Genomic DNA, 20,985 nt, shown 5'->3' on the forward strand with positions numbered 1-20,985 from the left:
TCAGGGAGACACCATGTAACAGCCCAAGAAGAGAGATGCCAGCAGCAGCCTAAGGAGAAAGATGCCAGAAGAGAGACAACATCATGGTCATGTGGCAACACACAGATCAGAAGAAATGACCTGTTAGAGAGCTAGCCAGTAATTCCCTGGGTCATTGGCCAAACAATTATATTTAATATATGAGCCTCTGAGTGATTATTTCCTAAGTGGATGCTGGAACCCAGTGGGCAGGAGAGAAGCCAGACCAGAGGGACCAGGCAAGACAGAGAAAAGCTTCCAGCCGCAGTCTCCCAGCAATCTTGAATCTAGCATGGGTTAAGCTATCCATTCATCTAATCAGAGCTATCATTAACTAATTAGCTCTCAAAATCCGCTAAATGAACATATTTACAGATGTGTTAAACTGATCCCCTATGCTTTGGGCATCTCTCAATTTAGTCAAGTTGGCATTATTAACCGCTACAGTTCAGCAACATTGTATCCCATGGCACAAGCAACAGCGCAGTTGGAGATGAGCTGAGGTTTGGAAAATAAGCAGTATTAACTATTGAAGGGACCTACATTTCATATGGGGTTTCGGGCTCAAATATATATATAGTAGATTGGTAGTTGTGAGGTAGGAAAGCCTATTTGGAGGCTCTTGAAATTATTCCAGACAATAAATGGTAGAGAACACAGAAATAGAAATCTCTAAGAAGAATGGTCTTAACATGCATTAAGATTGGGTGACTAGTGAGCTCAAGGAGATCATGTAATCGAGGGATGTGCTAGCAGAAAGCTAAACCTGATTTATGGCTCTAGTTCCTCATTTTCTTTTCTCACCTGGAATAACTCTCTAACTAAATGTTAGAGTATGTGGACACTTCGTCTATAATTCGAGCACTCTGAAAAAGAAAGCGAAATCTGTAGCTAGAATCAGAGTCTGTTCTTGCAAGGACAGAACATTCAGAATGACATGTGCCCAGCTTACCAAATGACTTGCTGATCCACTTAAAGAATGCCACACAGTGCTCAGCACTGGGCTTCACGGCTCACATGCTGGACCCACAGAGGTGGCGATAGCTCCAGCAGCATTGGAAAGCAGAAGCCAGGGCTGTTGTCCCTGTATGTGGGCTCTATATCCACCGCTGTGACCACCTCATTCATGTTCCCTTTGTGCTACTGCTGTGGGAATTTCAGACAAGGGCCGACTCACACAACAGGCCAAATGATTCGGGGGTGGAAGCTTCTGGGGACATTAGGATGTGACACACACATGTCTTCACACTCTACACCCATTCCCTGATGTCCATGCATATGCGTCTTCTCTAGAATCCCTTGGCTCTGATCCTTCAGTCTGAACAATTAGAGACCGTTCACTACAGTTCATGAGTTCCTATCTATGTTATCACCTTGGCTCGCTGCTCCACCCAAGACAAAGGACCCCAGACACTGCTCAAAGCACTGCCAGGGGACGGTGCCCTTAGTTATTCTTTCTAGGGCAACTCTTGTTAGATTTTAATCGGAATCTCCTCATCCAGTCTCTACTTCCTTGCACTTTTTGTTTGTTTTAGTCATGACCTTTCCCTTTCTCAATAAGCTTCTTTCATACCTGTTCCTACCTTGGAATCACCTCCTCTAAGAGTCCAGCTGGCATTCCTGTCCATGTAGAGACGTGACGTTGAGCGGAAGGGAGGAAGAGCAGAGGTAGGCTGAGACTTTACATGGAATGTTGTGATAGTTATTTTATTCAGGGGGCAGTGATAAGAAAACCGGAAGGGGAACTCAGCTTGAATGATGATGAAAAGCTCAGGATGGAAGAGCTAGCTCTCTCCAACCTTGAGAATTTTTGGAAAATCTGTGATATCTCCAGACTTCTCATGGAACGTTGTATAGGCACAATATCAATTTGAGTGCTGGGGGAAGAACAGCTCTACAAGGCTTGCTACGGAGAATATTAAATAAATGGGAGATTAAAATAATACACCCAGGAAGCACGAGAGGAGAGTGAAGGCAAAACACAGTGCCAACTGAGAATCTGGAATCCAGCCTTGAATTCCATCTCCGTCGATCCGGTTGCAGGATCTTGGCCAGTCAGATTCACCTTGATGATTTGTGGTGTCCTCATCTGCCCAACCATAATAAAAAGGGTTAGTGTGAGTATGAAATAAAACAATACTTAAAACAACATATCTAATACAGTTCTTGGTCCAGGCTACATAGCCTGTAAATAGCCGTCAAAAAATCTCAGGAAAACATGACGTTCCTCAAGTGATAATAATTGTGGGTGTTTTCCCCAAGAAGACTTGCCAGCAATTCTATGCCCATACAAACTATACCATCTTTACCCTTGCAAACAAACCATCCAACTCACAAATGTTTTTGCCTTTTTTTTTTTTTTTGAGTTTTTTGAGTCAGCTTTTCTCTGTAGCTTTGGAATCTGCCCTGGAACTAACTCTTGTAGTCCAGGCTGGCCTCAGATTTACAGAGATCCACCTGCCTCTACCTCCCAAGTGCTGGAATTAAAAGCATGCGCCACCACTGCCTAGCTAACAAATAGTTCTTAAGAAGGCAGGCAGATTGGAAGCCGAGCATTGTGACTCAGGCCTTTAATCCCAGCACTTGGGAGGCAGAGGCAGGCAGATCTCTGTGAGAGTGAGGCCAGCCTGGTCTACAGAGAAAGTTCCAGGTCAGGCTCCAAAGCTACACAGAAAACCCTGTCTCGAAAAATAACAAATAATAATAATAATAAAAGAAGAAAAGAAGGTAGCCTGGGTCCTTCACCATTCTCTCACACATAAATACAACATTGTTATATTTCAAGTGCCACCTACAGACAAACTTTGAAAAGGGGCATATTTACCAAACACATAGGTATGTAGTATTTTGACCCTACACGTGCCTGCCACCTGACACATTGATGCTGAGCACTTAGGATCATCCTGTTCACTGCTCACTTAAATCTACACCTGTGCCACAACCAGACTGTGGAGAACCTCAAAGTTGTTTAGCTTCTATTCAAATGCAGTTGGAGGAAACTTGCATTTACAGCCTTGACTTTGGGGCTTCTATTCACAACTGTGTAATAGCAACCACAATCACATTGGTGCCATAAGCACGCATAACAAAGAGACACGCATAACAACGGGAAGCACTACACAAGTAAAGCATATGAGACCCCTGTAGACTTTTAGATTTCACGCCAGAACCCATATCTAAGCACTTACATATTATTCCCCTTTGCTAAGATCTCAGTTTCCATACTCCAGATTGCAATTCAAGGTAAGGGATGTCTCTTGCTGCCTTTGAGCTTGGCATAGCCATGCAGTCAACCAACAAAGACTCAGTTCTCCCTAGAAGAGACATCTTTCATTTGGTCCCTACCATTTATTTAAGCCTATTTAAATGAGTCAAAGCATGTCATATGTAAGCAAACAACCCCTCAATCCTATACAGCTACTGCTCTATATAGAAATATGATGAGAAGCTGATGAACAATTCACTCAAGAAACAACAGTGACTTAGACCAGACAAGGTCTGTAAGAGTCCATTTAGACTATATGTTGGCGGCAGTCTTACTAGGATGCACTAAGCAATCCACACGTCTCCATCTTCCTTCCTCAGCAAATGGTTCCAGTTTTCATCCAATAATTAGGATAACATGCAAGAATCACTCCATTTGTCTTTCTTCTCACTCATGCCTCCCACATGACTCACTGTGTCCTGTTAATGAGACCGCCACCAGTATGTATTCCAAATGGAACCCCTTCTTACAATTGCAGGATTACCTTGTCTGGCCTAAGTCATGGTTGTTCCTTGAATGAATTATTCATCCGTTTCTCATCATATTTCTAGCTTCACCTTTTACCCTCTACAGTCTATTCTCCCTGCAGTGGCCAAAGAGACTTTGAAAGATCAGCCAGATAAGGGAAGAAGGCACACTGCCAACCATCTAGGTCAGTCACCAAGAAAGACAAGAAACAAATGAATCAACTGGGTCCTGAGTCTTCTGCTCATACGCTGCCTTGGGTGTAACCCACAAATAAAACAGGCAAAAAAAAAATTCCCTTGTATGGTAATACACTGACAATAAAAGAAAGATCCGCAGTAGCATGCCACTTAGTCATGTCATAGCATGCCAGGATGTGCCATAACATAACATGTCATTTCTGACACTTAACTGGACCCTTAACAGGATGGTAAGATGGGATTCTGTTTCTGATAATGCTGTCTAAGTTATTGGACTTGAAGATGCAGAATCTAGAAGAGAAAAATAGGGTTCAATGATATGTCAAAGAGCAAGATCATGAGTTTATATCTGTTCCCTTACTTCTTACAGAGTGAATGAAGTCAGCATAGTTAGGGTGCCGGTGAGGTAACCATGACTGCAGACTACCTCATCATAAAACGGAGTTTGTTTCCTGCTCACTATGTCTCCAGTGTGGGTTGATGGCACGCCATAAACCGTGATTTTCTTATCCCCGCTTTAGGAAATTCCCAGACTAACAGTACAAGGACTATGAGAAGCAGCATTAATTTGTTTACTGTTCTTAATAATGCAAAGGAGATGTCTTTATCTCACTGTTACGGGTTCATATGCAGGGCTGAGGGAGGCTTGGCCTGTTTGGTGGCTCTAATAACTCCCTGCTAAGGTGAAAATAGAAAAATTCAGAATCACTTTAAAAGCTTCTGCTTCCCAGTTGATGTGCAGTTAGAAGTGTGTCGCCCCGAGAACTGTGTTTACCCATACCTAAGCGAAAGCAGAGGGGGATTCCTGAGTCCTTGAGCTCACCATCCCACCCACCTCACTGACTTCTTTCTGGTCTTCCCTGAGCTTGGTCAGCTTCATGAGTCTACACACATCTGGCCATCTATTTCCTGAGATGCCACTCAGAGGGAGCTTCTCCAGGTAAAAGAAACTGAGCCAAAGCTAACTGACCAGAATTGTCGAATAAGAAAACTCTTTTCTGCATTCTAATATCAAAGTAAAGAAGCAGTTCACAGCAAGGCGTGGAAACCTGAGGAGTTTTGGGTATGGGTTGTCTTAAAAAGCAATTTTTTTGGTGGTGCTAGGGATCGAGCCCAGGGTCTTATACATGACACACAAGTGCTTTATCACTGACTCATACACATGGGCCCGGAAATCCACTTCCTTCCACGTTCACCTGTGTCCTTTCTATAGTAAGACAAAGCTCTTAGTTGGTAAAGACAGCCTCAAATGTCCTCATATGGCACTTATGTAGTTAGGAGCCTAGGCTGACATCTTTTGGAAGGCTGTTCAGTCAAATGCAATGGTGAGGGGGGCATCTGATAAATATTAAAATACAAGAACTCTCAGCCTGAACATCACACTTCCAAACGTCCTGGTTTGTGCACATCTAACCCTCAGATCTTCGCTACTTCAAAGGTGAGCAAGGGTTCTTCATATCCTGCTGGCTTCCCCCAAGCCACTCTCTCAAGAATGCCAAGTGTAACATGGGAGAGTTGGCAAGGAGATTCAGGGGTGACTACTCACATTGAACCCAAATTGAATACAAAGTCTTCTGACACACAGCAAATGACACAACACACAACTTAGCACGGGCCGACATTCCTGTGTCCCTGCAACACTAACAGCCATCTAGACACAGGTATTCATTCCTCGCAAGCATGTGCTCCTTCCTCTGTGCTTCCTTCTGCCCACTCCTTTCTATCCTCTTCCTCATGCCCAAATACCCGCTGACCTCTCTTCTATCACTACAGATCAGTGTGCACTTTCTAGAAATTCATGACATTGCAGTTATACAATATATACCTTTCTTCAACAAGCCAACTTGTTTTGTCGTTTACCCTTGCTATGCATGCCAAGAGTTCACTTCTTTTTTATTGCCGTGTAGTGTCTTATTGTATGGATCTATACACTGTGCTTTTCTATTAACTTTTATTTTTGGATATCTGGGGCATTTTTTTTTGTTTTGACAACTACAAATGATGAACACTCATAAAAGTTTTGTATGGATGTAAGCTTTTATTTCTCCTGGATGTAGATCAAGGAGTGGAGAAGCTGGTGTATGTTTAATGGTCTAAGTCCCCCTCAAGCTGTTCTTCACAGTGACTGTACTATTGTACTTTCCCCGTGCTATGTAAAGGCTCCGGTTTTCCATATACTTGTCACAACTCAGCCCGCTACTCTGTTAGTAAATGCAACCCACCAGGTCTCTAGTCCTGTCTTGCTGTGACCTCAGCTAGCATTTTCCCAATGGCTAATGATACCAGGCATTTTTTTTCACGTATTTATTTTCCAGTCACAGAACTTTGGGCAAGTTCCCCCATCTTTATGTTATTTTTTTCTTATTATGGAGAAAACTCGGATTTTATTCATGTAGAGTTTTTTCCCTAAATATGTGTGGACACTTTGAAGTTTAAAACATTTTTAAGTACACACATGAGTACACAATGTACGTGTGTATAAATACATCCTAATTTGTCCACAAAAAAAGAATGTTTTGCAAGAACATGTCAGAGAGTAGACTCTCCAGAAAGCTCAAATCCAGAGCCCATGCTGTGGAACCTCTTGTTTAGTTATATCTGACCATAGAGGTTTCCCTTTAGGCAACGGAAGCCCAGAACCTAGAGTCAGGGCTGGCTATGTGCTAACAGGAAATGCTGCTGTAACTGATAAGACAGGAGCCATAACACAGCTTATAGGGTTTCTGTGGAAACACAGGAGAGGTACCCGAAGCTGGCAAGAGCCAAGTATATCCACTACAGGACAGGGAGCTTAAGTACATGGATTCAGAAGTCAGACAAGCTGGGCTTTGAATCGCCTCTGACTAAAGGCCCAGGGATCTTGAACAAGCTTTGTACAGAAATGTTCAACGAAAGAATTCTAGGCATTCTGACTTAGATTATAAAAGCTGAAAACCATTGCACGCTACCTTAGATTGCCATGGAAGCCTTCTATGGAAGAAGGGTGAAAGGAGGGGTTTGTAATGTCCACACAGGCCGGCTTGTTTACACATGCTGCCTCATTTGGTCCTAATAGCAACACCAATTCATTTTAGCAACCAAAAGGCTGCCACAGTTTGAATTGGACGGTCCCCAAAGGCCCATGTGGCTAAGTCTTGGGTTCCCGTGTTAGGAGGCAGAAGACTTTGTAAGAGCTCTAATAGGTCTTCCCATCCCTGGAAAGATGCTCTTGGAGAGGAAGCCTCCTTTGCTTTTCTCTTCGGTTCCTGGAAGCACCCACAACCAGAACCTGCTCCCCACTAGTGTGAGATAGTCACCAAGAGCCCCAAACTGGAGGCCAGCCAGCTGTGGGTGAAAATTGTGAGCCGAAAGAAACCTTTCTGTCTCTAAGTTGATTTATCTGAGGTATTTGCTACAGTGTTGAAAGGCTGACAAGCACAGAAGCTGATTTGGAGAGGCTGTGGCTTCCCAGCCCTGACCCCAGGTGCATGGCCCACAGACTAAGCCTCCCCATAAACATCCCTGTGTGCTTCCCCTCAGGGCGGCTCCTCCCACCTGCTCTGTCTCCTCCCCAGTGACTTCTAAATTTTTGTTTCCCTTGGCTGAAACTGAGCCAAACAGAGTGAGGGTGTAATTTCACACGGCTTATTTTTAAGCCACTTTTAACCATTTTGAACTTCCTCCTTACTTTCTTTTTCCACTGCCCTTTCCTCTGCTTCTCCTAACACATCCGGCCTGGTTTTTTAAACCTTGTGTTTAGGGAACACAAAATAAGATCTGAAACTTTTCCATTTTCTTTTGCTGCCCGAAAGGTCAGGGACAGACACATTTGGGCAGAGGCAGCGCCAGCCCAAAACCTCTGTTTAGCTTTCTTTAGTGTCTCCTGACAGGTGCTGACCAACTGTTGATGTCTTCATTTAAGTAGGTTCCTCATTCTGTTTTGAAAGTCATTTGTTATGGTGCAGTTTCAGCCACTGTGTGTGTATGTGTGTGTGTGTGTGTGTGTGTGTGTGTGTGTAACTAAACATTGATCCTTGAATCAGAACTGTGTTCTATGCTGTAAGATTTAAACATTTTGACTTCCAAACATGTTTTAGTTTTTTAGTTGATGTTTTATTTGCCTTACTCCCTGTCAGTCATATGACATGTTCCGCCTTTCATTATCTTTTCCTCCTTTTCTTCTCTTTCCTTCTTTTGGTGATTTTTGGACATGGTCTCACCATGTTGCCTAGACTAACCCTAAACTCCCAATCCTCCTGCTGCGACCTCACAAGCTCTGGGTCTACATATATATGCCACCAGACCTGGCTAATGTATTATTTCTTAATACCTCTATGGTTGGTAATCAAACAACTTCTTGTCCTCCCAGTTTAAGTTAGAAAACTGAGTGAAAAACTGGTCAGTCTTTCTTGCCAGCATCCATTGTCCTACAAGAAGAGTCATCTGCTCCCACACCCTCTACACGCATCGGGTGAGGGCAGTGGCCCTTATAACAGAGTTCAAATCATGCCTGTCATGTTATTGATGTATCCAACAGGGTCTGAGCTTTATTTGCAAGGCAAAAGTTGTTCAAATATGAATATCACATTTACCTATTACCTGATTAACTGTCTCGTCAAGAGACAACTTCTCCTCAAGAAAAGGTGATTGCTTACATTAGGAAGCCTTTACTGTGCAACTGAAGTCCAAGGAAAACAGTCGCTTGGTGACAGTAGAGTTGGACTTGCAGCATGCTTAGCAGCCCTAAGGAAGTAGACCTTTGTGTGAACCCAGTGGGTCCTTCATTTGTCTGAGGATTCTAAATGGTGTGTGTTAAAACAAGACATGCATTCTGCCTTAAACTTCATCAGTGTGGCTATGCTTTTATTATACCCTACAGTAAACTGACTTTTTAAAAAGATGTATTTATTTTTCTTTATATGTATGAGAGCTTGCCTATATGCATGTATATATTCTGCATGTCTGCAGTTCCTTTGGAGACCAGAAAAAGGTGCTGGATTCCCTGGAACTGTAATTACAGACAGTTGGGAGCCAGTGTGTGGGCCTGGGCACTGAACCCCAGTCCTTTGCTAGAATAGCAACTGCTCTTAACTGCTGAGCCATGTCTCCAGTTCCTGACTTCTGTCTTGTTTTAAATGACAAGTGTATGCAAATGATTTGAGAAATAAAATAAACCACTACTCAGAAGATGAAAGTGCACACAGGGAGAGCAGTTCAAGAGAGGCAATCACCCCTAAGACACTGAGCTAAATCATATATTTCAAATAATATTTCAAATAAATCAATATTTCAAAACAGAAGGCTGACGCTATATTGACAATTATTTGAAGACAAGCTGTAAATGAACTGCTGTGTGTATTTTACAAAGATGATGTGCTGAGGAGTCAAAGAAAAGGATAAAATAATCTGGGACTAGGCAGAGCCGCATGACCAGTGCAGCGGAGTTGACAGCATGCAGGGACTAGGCAGAGCCGCATGACCAGTGCAGCGGAGTTGACAGCATGCAGGGACTAGGCAGAGCCGCATGACCAGTGCAGCGGAGTTGACAGCATGCAGAAAGGAATTATAGGATCAGCAAGAATGTTTTCTCCTTTCTGCACTGAGCCCACAGAACTAAACCTGGAATTAGAAAAATATTCCCAGGACTGGCAAGATGGTTCAGTGTTGGAGAACACTGGCTCCTCTTCCAGAGGACCTCGGATTAATTCCCGGCACCCACATGGGGGCTCAGTCAGCCACAACTCCAGCACAAGGGGATCTAACGTGCTCTTCTGGCCTCAGCAGAAGCCAGGCTTGGCACATGGTACACATACACACATATAGGCAAAATACCCATGCACATTAATAATGATGATGATAATATAATAATTTTAAAAGAAAAATACACCTTTGCATGGGTACTTTGTTTTATATTTTGCAGCAGGAATGATAAATAGTGATTAGTCAGAATGAAAAATTACAAACAAGTTTCCGTTTTAACAGGGCCAGGAAGCTCTCAGAGCCCAAACGGAAGCTGCTTGCACTTAAGACTACAGAACTACGTAGTATTGAGCCTAAGGAGATTTGAAGGAGTTCCGTGGCTTTGACGGCCTCCACCACAAACTGCAATAGATTCCGGGCCTTCGGTGCTGACATTGTGTAGGTCTAAAATCTATTCAGCTTGCCTTGCAATCCAGTCCCACCCACTCTGCAGATGGGAGAGACACACTAGCCAGACAGCTGCCCAGGCCTCCCACACATTCAAGGATCCTGCATGGACCACTGTTCTGTAAACCTCAAGAGAAACTCCAGGGCTTAGGGGTCGCCTTCTACTTCTAAGTTGCTGTGGGATTCCCTTCTGTATGCTATGAATATGTTTTATTACCACTGGTTAATAAAAAAGCTATTTCAACCAATGGCTTAGCAGAGCAAAGCCAGGCAGGAAAGATAGATAGATAGATAGATAGATAGATAGATAGATAGATAGATACATAGATAGATAGATAGATAGATAGATAGATAGATAGATAGATAGATAGATAGATAGATAGAAGGCAGAGTCAAAGAGATGCCATGTAGCCACCTAGGCGGGAACCTTACAACAAAACCTCATGGCAAAACATAAAATAATAGAAATGGGTTAATTTAAGATATAAGAGCTAGCTAGCAATACAATAAGTGATTGGCCAAGCAGTGTTGTAATTAATATAGTTGATTATTCAGGTTTGGGCAGCCCGGAAACAAACAAGAGGTCTCCACCTACACTAAGTGATGCATAACACTCTCGAAAAGAACACGGGGAGACTTTCAAACCTTGACCTAGGCAGTTGCAGCACCTGGAAGACCCTCAGCTGCCCCCGGCATCCTTGGGGTCATTTCTCAGACAGCCACTGAAGAAAGGAAGCTGCTCTTGTGACGTGTCTGGGTGAGCAGACAAGAGAGCAAGCATGCTCCCTCATTACGTCACGTAATCTCAGTCAAGAGCAACGGCTAAATGACCAGGGAACAAAGGCTCATTCTCAGTGTTCTCAGTACACCTTGGCAACAGTGTCAAGGACAGGTAATGTCTAAAGACTGGCATGAGAGAGCTAAGAGCCACAACTTAGTCCAGAAAGGACACCAACAGGACAAGTGGAGACAGTCTCACTTCCATGGGTCTTATAATCATACTGCATTATGTATTTGTTTGCTATTTGGCTTTTTTTTCCAACTAGAAAGCACCTCAGAGATGACCTAATCCATGCCTTCATTTTCCACAAGAGGCCCCACGGCCTGGAAAGCCTGTATAGTCTACTCACACAACTCATTATATGCCTTGTGAGACAGGCAGGGGCAGAGAGACTGGAGTGAGCAGAGTGCCGCAGGTGACATTAGATAGCACACAGCTAGTGACACGCAGGAGAACACTTCCCACTCCCAGATCTTTCTGGATGAATTGTCACAGACATGGACAGGTCATGGGCTAAGCTTATATCCACACACGTGGGCTTCCCTCGGGAGGGGATGAGTACTTGAACACTGGCCTTACTTCCCAGTCCGTGAGACGGTCTGGATAGCCTTGATCCACTCAGTACGCTCCTTGGGAGTGGCTGCCTGCAAGTAATAATGAACTTCATCTGCTGTGATGATCTCAAAAAGGTTCTCCTCGTCACTCTTCTTGACTGGGGGGAGAGAAAGTAAAGTAACATGTGGGTAACAGAAACTCAGCAGTCCACCAGTCCACCACCTTCCCAGAGTTATGGAATGTCTGGTTCTCCATGTCCTAAGGAAAATCTACACTCGTATTAACTGCCTAAGAATATATTGGGTATTTGTAAAGATAGCCGTGTAGTATGAGCATTAAGAAACACGTGCAATACTCAAGGAGAAACATTTTCTTTCATATGTGTAAGTAAGCTAAATGTCTTGCTTTTGCATACCAAAAGCAGCTATTGAGTAACTTCTACTTGTGTTGAAGGAGGGCCTTTGTTTGGCTCTAAGCCAAGAGCCAATCTCAATATACACTATATTAAAATGCACATGTATTTATATCTACAACCACACATATATAATGAACCCAAGCCATATCAAACATTAGTCTTGTAAATATAAGCTAAACTAAGAGATAAGTCTGAGCTCTTAATGAAAGCAGAAAAGGCAAATAAACCCAAAATGTCAAGACGAAGCCAGAGTGATTACATGGTTTGCTCCCTTTCAAACGGCATGCCTTCTCTTGATTCAAGATAAACTATCAAGAGATGAGTATCAAGACAGACAAGCACACATCAAACAAATTATTGTTGAGTGATGCCTGTTGAAATTTGATAATTGTCACATGCTTTTCTCTATAATTTTGTATTCAAAAATATGAAAAAAAATAGTCTGACAAGTGACAGGGAAAAAAAGACAGAAAACAGGGCTTGAGTTGTGAAAACCACCTCTCCAGTGACCCCATCCGTCCTCAGCACCTGACAAGGCAGTGACAGCCAAGAGGTTAATCCATGAGTCAGTCCTAGGCATGTGAGTGCAAGGGAACAGAAGTCATCTGGTGCAGCCCCTTATTTTCAGAGCAGGGACGGAGATGCAGCGGGTGGCGTGCTCACAGGAGGCTGTGTAGCAGACAGAGTTACACAGACCCAGCCAACTGTACTGGGGTAGTTTTCCCTCTGTTCTAAGCGCTTTGCCTCACAGTATCGGTACTCCGTTTACTCTGTTTATTGCAGAACACTTCCTTAGCTGGACAAGGGCATGATCTCCTTTAAGGAAATCTGCAGCATCAGGAACTGACATCAAGCTCTTCGTAGAAGCCAGATTGGAGGTGATGAACTTTTCTAGTATTGGCATTAGTAGTGACACACTCAAGGCATCCACAAAGCCACCCCATTGCCCAAGTCCTAAAAGGCAGGCCAGCTCTTCGAGAAAAAAAAATGACACTTACTCCCTCCAAAGTTCTCAGACAGTAAATTGATGCAGGTTTGTGCCTCATGACTGACTGATTAGCTCAATACACACAGGAGGAGAGTACAGTAGACACGTTTCCCTCCCACAGAAATGCCTTCTTACCATCGGGATTGCTCTCCACTGACGTCACCACACAGCCCCTCAAGTGAATCGCTCCCAGGGGATCTTCACCCTGGAAGAGAGGGGGGCTGCTGAGTCTCCAATGTACACAGTGTGGACCTGCCTCGCCCTGTTGCTGCAGACAGCACACAGGCTTAGACAGGCACGTGTCCGGTGAGAGCACAGGGTGGGTGACAGAAAATCCTTTTCAAAATGTCTACCCTCCACAAGCTGCATGAGAAGATGCAAGCCGGTCTAGAGCTGAGACGTAGAGGAGGAAAGAAGTGGAGAGTTGGAGATGCCCAGGTCGCTACAACCCACTGAAGAACTGCCTGTTCTCGCCCTTGGCATAGCATGTCAGTGCTCACAGGAGTTAGTCATGGGACACCATGTGTGTGCAGCGCAAAACCTCAATCCCAACAGTTGACACGAGCATCTTTTTTCTTTTGAGCCAGATCTTTTTGTTGAGGAAAAAGCCTCTTCGTCAGTCAACAGCCAGAATTGCTGGACCTAGAGGGACTGTCCAGGTGTCCTGGAAGATGAATTATCTATTTGTGCATGTTAAACCATGTGTATGGTCTTGGACAAAATGAGTTGCTACAATAATATCAAACTGGAGACTACCTTGGGGGAATAGGGTGGACTAATAGCTGCTTTCTGGCAACCTAGTAAAGGTGAAAATTAGAATAAGAAGAAGTGGACATTACTCTGACAGCAAAGGAGAGGCGGAGCTTTGAAAATTCACAATGGTAGTGACAGAGCAGGTAAAAGGTGCAGAGAAAATACAGGAGACACAAGTAAATGACATGAACACCAAGCTTCACTCGGGGGCTAGAGAGATGGCTCGGTAGCAAAGAGGGCTTCCTGCACTTGTATGAGGACCAAATTTGATTTCAGCACTAACGTAACACCTGGATATGTCCCTCCACATCCCTATAACCCAAACCTGTGGAGACAGGAGGATTGCTAGGGTCTATTAGCTTCCAGCCTAAGGAGAATATGGCCACAAACTAAACTCTAGTTTCAGATAGAGAATTTACCTCAAAGAAATAAAGGAAAGAGTGATAGAGGAGCATCTGACATTGGCACTCTGGTCTCCACACACGTTTACGGTCACACACCTGTAACAATCATGTTTATAGAGCATACACACACACACACACACACACACACACACACACACACACCATGGAGAAGTCTTGTCCAAAAGCACTTTGTTTCCTCCAGTGTAAGCAGTAACGCCCTCGACAGGCTGCTCAGTAAGATCGTCCTCTGACAGAACCAGCACATAAGTCAAGAAAGGCTCACATCGTAGCACAAGAACCAAAGCAGTAGGACTCCTACTCCGAAAGACGATCTGAACCCCTCACGGACTGAATTCCGAGAAGCTGAAGTAGGAAAAGGTTGGATGAAGACTTACTAGTCAAACGATTAGTGACCTCAGATGGCTCACAAACAAGCAGATGAATCTGATCTAAGACCTGTGGAAGAATATCAGCAACACAGAGGAAACAGACAGAAAAACGGAAAAGCGGCAATGTAGACTGAAAAGTGACAAGGAAGAAAATTCAACAAGATAGGATGTTGAGAAACAGCAACCAAAAACAGAGTCAACTAAAGAAAAAAATAGAGCACAAAGTAGCACCAATGGGTTTGACCAAGCAAAATAAAAATATCAAGAATGGAGGAGATTGGGGACTGTGACATCCAACATCAATTAGTATAAACAAACAAACGGACACACAAACAGAACACAGTGCCCAAGAACTCCAGGATACAGTCCTAAGACTGAACCTAAGAATCCACGGCATAGAGAGAGGTGTGGTGGACACTGAAGGTAGATAATCTATTTGACGAAATCATAGCAGAAAGTAGTGCAAGCCCAGGGAAAGGAAAGAGCATACAAACACAAAGGGCATTTATGATCGAAGATTGCATACCCAGAGAAGAACCTTCCCACAACACATTATAGTCATGATAGTGATAAAGCAGAGACAAGAAACAATATGAAAAGCTGGAAAGGAGGTGCAGGTATGTCTGCGGTGGGCTGTGGAGTCTCGTGGGAATGCTGGGAAGCGATGCAGCTGGGTCAGTTCGTAGTTCTCCTTTGAATTATTTGAGAAAACTCCATGCCGGTTTCCATGATGGCTGGACTAGTTTGTACTCTCATCATCCTTGAGTTTTCAAAGTTTCTCTTTCCTCAATAGCCACTCGGAGTGGAGTGAGGTGATGTCTCAAAGTAGCTTTATGATGACAAGGGATGTTGGACACTTTGTAAAAATACTTATTGGCCATTTGTAATTATTCTTTTGAAAACCATCTGTTCATTTCTTTAACATGTTTGTTGATTGGCAGGGTTTTTTTCCATGTTTAATTTTTTTCAGTTCTTCAGAAATTCTGGATATTATCCCCCAACTGAAGTATAGCTAGTAAATACTTTCTTCCAATCTGCTGGCCGTCTGTTCGCTTTGCTTACAAAGTTGCTTTTGCTGTGTAGAGTTTTTTATTTTAATTTAGTCCCATCTGTTGATTCTTGGATCTAGTCCCTGTGCAGCGGGAGATCTGCTCAGAAGTCATGCCTAAACCTGTGTCTTGATGTACATCCCTTCTGCTTTTTGTGGTTGGCTTCAGCGTCTCAGGTTTTAAATACAGTTAATTTTCTCACAAAGGGCGAAAGATGCTCGAATTCCGTTCAGCACATCAAGAGCCAGTTTGTCAGCACCATTTGTTGAAAAAGCTGTCTTTTTCTTTCTCCTACGTGTTTCTTGTTCCTTTGTCAAAATTCAGGTGGCTGAAGCTTTGTTGGCTTATTTCTGAGTCCTCTCTTCCATTCCATTGGAATGCCGTGTTGTATAATTTAAGATGGAGTGTCGTGATACCTCCAGGCATGTTCTTTCTCCCTAGGACTACTTTGGCTATGTGTGGTCTTTTGTGATGTCATATGAACTCTTGACTGACTTTTGCTAGTTCTATGAAGAATGGCACCGGTGTTTTGATGGGAGCTTCATGGAGTGCGCAGTATACTTTTGATAGTATAGCCATTTTCATATATTAATCTCACCAATATACCTGTGGGAGGCTATAAATAAGGATAAAACCTAAAAATTTAGAAAATGATTTGCGAGAGGTTAAAATAGGTAACGAGGATGGGGGATTTCAAAAGACTCATGAAACATGAAAGAAGAAATGGGAGGAAGCTTACAATGGGGATCAGAGGTATGGGGTAGACGGCTGAGGGGTAAGGAGGATCTGCTAAAACACACTTTGATTCAATATTTGTTTGAAAATATTGCAATGATATCTAATACCTTGTAATTTGAAAAGGTTTAAGAATAAAGCAACCTCTCTTAAGGCAGGCACATAGAACAACATCAGCTCTCTATCAGTATTCTTAGAGCCACGAGAGCATGGAACGATGTTTCAAAGGCTGAAATGTGCTAACTGCAACATGGATTGCTACATACAGCCATGCTATCCTTTAAATCTAATGGAAAATAAGGACATTTAAGAAAATCATAAGCCAGTTCATGGTGCTCAAGCCAGCACTGAAAAAAAGATTCTTTTTATCATATTGTATTTATTCTCTCTCTGTCTCTGTCTCTGTCTCTCTCTCTCTTTCTCTGTGTGTGTGTGTGTGCGTGTGCGTGTGCATGTGTTCATCTGTGTACTATGGTGCATGCATGTAAGGTCAAGGAAGCACTTGCAGGAGTCAGTCCTGTCCCAGGGACTAAACTCAGGCTCAGTGGCAAGTGGCTTTACTCACTGAAACATCCCAACCCTAGAAAAGTTTCTTAAAGGAATAGTATAAACCATGGAGAAAGAAAGACATTCTCGCTTGAGGGCACAGGACAGAATAAACTCCAAGTCATGAAAAAGAAAGAAAATCCAGACAGGATCCATCATGTCCAGCGCAGTCCACCAGGAAGGCCCTGATACGACTATGAATGAAAGAAAATGGCAAATACTTGTACAACCAATAAGAATGATCAACAAAACTGCAGGAATGAGAAAACATCTCTCAAGAATGAATTTAATGGTAAATGGCTTCAACTGCCTTTAGAGGCAGATCGGCTGGCTCTCTTAGCAAACAAGAGTCACCTCTTTATCCTCTCTAAGAAATGCACATCACTAGCAAAGTCAACAATGGACTTAAACTCAAAGGACCAACTCAACTAGTAAGGTTAAGAGTAGCCAGGAGTAGTTAATATGGAATCTGACAAGGAATTCGAACCAATTTTTGATAGAAGAAATAACATACCAATAAAGTGAAAATTCATCAAGAACAGTAATAATTATAAATATCTATTCCAAATAACAGGGCTCCCAATTTTGCAAGGCAGATATTAATGGTTAAATAATAAGAGGCTAACCACGGTGAGTGACTTCAGTGTGCCTCCCTCCTCTGTAGAGATGCCGTACAAACTAAAAACCAATGAAAGAAACCCAGACTTAACTTAGCTCAAATGGTCTTAGCAATATATGCAGAGCGTTCCAACCACAGAATATACATCTTTTCACAGCCTATCAAGTGCTTTTCAATATGTCTATCTGTGAACCTGAATAGACTTTACAAGGCGGGCTGCATCATTAAACCTCCCATTTACTCCAGTCTGTTCCCAGTTGTCCTTTAAAGGCTTGTTAGCCCCAAGGACAGAATACTGGGTGGAAAATTTGAACAAACCCTCACACAGATTTGTATTTTCCAGGATCTTTCAAGGCACAAATTAGAGCTCTGTGGCTTTCCCTATTATGACCAAAAATAGAGAAAAAAAATGGATGTCGTTGGGGCCCACTGGAAAAGTAGCATTTATAAGTTGGGGAAAGCTTCTCTGTGGTGTAAGAGGACATCCTGTAATCAGTTTTCCAGCACCTTCGGAGGCCTTCATGTGAGGCCCAACACCAGTGTCGCTGACCCCGCTGTCATCTTCTCCTTTGATATTGCAGCCTGGAATCTAGAATTCCTGCTTGCGACCTGGAGCCAGAGAAACATGGCGCTTGTGATATCCAAACTTTGAACGGAACGTCCATCCTCTGCAGGTTAGACCAGACAGCCAATACAGTGAGGACTTTTTCCAGTCCTTGCCTTTGGTGCTAGGGAGACGGCTCAACACTGTCTTGATCGAAAGCTTTCTGCGGTCCTTCGGGGTGCTTGGTGCTGGAAGTCTGTGTGCCATCCTCCTCCTGTTCAATTAATACTTCCTCTTTTCTGTGTATCCAGTCTTACCAGGCAGCAGGAGTAGCAGAGAGACCAAATACACCAGAAGGTAAAGGTCACAATAAATCTCTTCACAAAATTAGGGGGGAAACCCTAAAATTCACGTGGAAATACAAAAAAGACCAAAACTCCTAAACATTAGAGACAGAAACAACCATGGTGGAGGTCTCAAATTCTCTGGTTGCACTAAAGTCACAATAACCAAGGTAGGATTAACTCAGATAAGGGCTACACAGGCCCTGGGGGTAGAGCAGAGAACCAAGAAATGCACCTCAAAAATGTAGCCAAGGGGTCGGAAACAAAAGTGTCAAAAATACACATTAGAAAAATGGTGGCATCTTCTACTAACAGTATTGGGGAAGCTGGATACTCATAAGAGAACTGAAACTAAATACACAGCTCTCACTCTACAGAAAGTCAGCTCGGAGTGGATACAAGATCGCAGTGCAAATCCTGAAACAACACAGGTGAACTGTTTCAAGATGTCGCTGAGGAATACGATTCCTGAAGAGGATTCCAACAGCACAGAGAAAAACAAGAACTGGCAGATGGGCTGCAGCAGATTGAAAGCCTGCCTTCCCCACCCCGGAGGAGCAAAACCGACAGAGTGAAGAGTCCGTCTGCAGAAGGGAAGAAACTGCACCAGCTTGACACCAAAGATGATATTAATATCTGTCATAGGTGAGAAACTCCTAAATAAAATACCAACCACCAAGTTAAAAACTGGGCTAGTGAAATGAATTGACCAGTCCCAAGAGAAGAAATGCAAGCAGCCAAAAAGTATTTGGAAAAGTGTTCAGTGCCCTTGGCCATCATTGAAATGCAAATCGAAGTCATGTTGAGATTCTGTTTTCATCCCAGTCAGCATGGCTGTCATTTAAAAAATAGTAAAGGCTTTCAAAGATATGGAGGAAAATGAACACTTCCACACTGTTAGTGGGAATGTAAAGTTTGGTAGCCACTGCTTAAATCAATGTGGAGGGGTCTCAAAAGACTAAAAGTAGGAAACACACTATAATTCAACCTAGAACTCGGTTAGATGGCTAGGTAGTTAAAATGTGTTACATATACAGATATAAACAAAACAAAATATTGATATGTGTAGGAAAATATAGGGAACTATAGACCATTTTGTTAAAGCAAGATTAGCCAGACTCAGGAAGATAAACAGCCCACATGGTCTCTCCTATGAAGAAATTAGAAGGCAGGATATGGACTACAAAGGAGGAGGAAGAGGTACAAAAGGAATGAGGGAGAGGAGTAGGTGACATGAAAGATGAAGCGCTATTCGAGGGAAGAAAGGATCAAATTAGGCTCAGAGAAGACAGGAGAAGGGAGGGCAGTGGGGGTAGAGGAATGGCAGCCAAGTGACAGCAGATACAGGTGTGAAAATCTCACAAGAAAACCCATTATTAGAATGCCGAGAGAAGCTAAAGTGGTGATATAAGACAAAAGTTCTACTGAGTTAACCAAATACATATAATGCACTGATATTTTCTTCCACTGCTGAGTCTTGGCTGGTCTAAGGGGTATGAAAACTCAGGCACTGGCATGGGAGGTGGTAGAACAAAGTGACAGAGAAGGGGAAGCAAAGATGAAAGCCATCAAAACAGAGGGGGCGTGGCCACAGCTCACACACACTGCAAAGCTTCTCCGTGAATGGACTTAGCAACCAGGGAACCTCACCCCAGCAGGGTCGTAGTAATGCAGGTAAGCTGGGTCTTCTCTCAGGATGAACTTTCTCACTTTCCAGTTTTTCCTCCTGTGCCCCTGTATCAAGGAACAGAGAAAGGAAGGGTGAGTTGCTAGCATCCCTCTGTACACACAGCGTACCAGGTAAGAAGTCTGCTGATGTCCTGGCTCATGTCTTTCTCTGTGAGATCGAGCCAAGGCCAATTAATGAGACAGATGCTGTTGAATCACCTGGGTGAGTTAAATTATTTCTGCACTGTCTTCCAACTTTAGAATTACGTGAAATGGTTCTACATATGTGACATGTTAGGCAGTGCTGGGTACATAACTTGGCTCAAGACATTGTCCTTTATTTGAGGAGTTGATGATCCATATGGAAATAGACAATGACAAAATCCAGGTAAAATGCTCGATAAAAATAATGGATTTCAAAAGAATTAAATGAGAGATATGTGATTGTAGACATGAGTTATCAAACAAAGCACAATAAAGATGTCTGCTTTGGGTTCTGGTGATAGAACACAGATTCTTTTATNTGGGATTAAATGTGTGCCTTAATATATTCAGACTTAGAAGATTTTATTTTGGATAAAAAATTATTTTATGTGTATGGGCATTTGCCTGCATTTATTATATGCACCATGTGTGTTCTTGGTGTCATAAGGCACTGAGTTCCATAACCCTGGAACTGGGGTTAGGGATATCTGTTAGTTTCCATATGAGTTCTAGGAGCTGAACCCCAGTTCTCTACCAGAGCAGAGAGTATTCTTAAGCAGTAAGCCATCTCTCCACTTCAGAAGGACTTCTGAGATCCATCCGCATCTACAAATATGGGTATTTTCTTTGCCTTAATAACACTGCCCATGAGATATGAGCACTTAGGTTGCCTCACACAATTTCTTCTTTGTTGGAAGACGTGAAAGCCATGCTGTCTTGTGTGACTGTTAAGTGGCTACCACGTTATCCTGAGCTGATGGATCAGTCACCCTTAAGCAGGGGTCATATTCTCTGAAAGCCCTCTCCAACATCACAAAGGGGTTTATTGAAAAGTCTACTATAAGTGTCTGATCATCCTTCTTCAGGAATTATTTACTGAAGAATTTCAAGAGCATAATCATGCCTGGGTTTTCTAA

General features: G+C 43.0%; 1 protein-coding gene across 2 annotated transcripts in view; it reads right to left on the reverse strand.

Annotated features, from left to right (window-relative positions):
* Positions 1-1,656: 1,656 nt before the first annotated feature.
* The window catches only part of Plek (pleckstrin), a 42,203-nt gene continuing 22,874 nt past the window's right edge, over positions 1,657-20,985 (reverse strand). The window contains exons 7-10 of one of the 2 annotated variants that reach the window (XM_050141267.1): positions 19,847-19,930; positions 12,949-13,018; positions 11,435-11,567; positions 1,657-2,107 (exon numbers count right to left, since the gene is read on the reverse strand). In XM_050141267.1, coding sequence (XP_049997224.1) covers positions 2,104-2,107; positions 11,435-11,567; positions 12,949-13,018; positions 19,847-19,930 — 291 coding nt within the window. In that variant the 3' untranslated portion in view covers positions 1,657-2,103. Of the gene's footprint in view, positions 2,108-11,430; positions 11,568-12,948; positions 13,019-19,846; positions 19,931-20,985 lie in introns of those variants that run through there. The other variant, XM_050141268.1, reaches the window with a different exon arrangement.

This window comes from Alexandromys fortis, unplaced genomic scaffold, assembly GCF_014885135.2.
Source record: "Alexandromys fortis isolate MF-2015 unplaced genomic scaffold, M_Fortis_MF-2015_v1.1 scaffold_7, whole genome shotgun sequence".
In the NCBI taxonomy this organism is placed as follows: domain Eukaryota; kingdom Metazoa; phylum Chordata; class Mammalia; order Rodentia; family Cricetidae; genus Alexandromys; species Alexandromys fortis.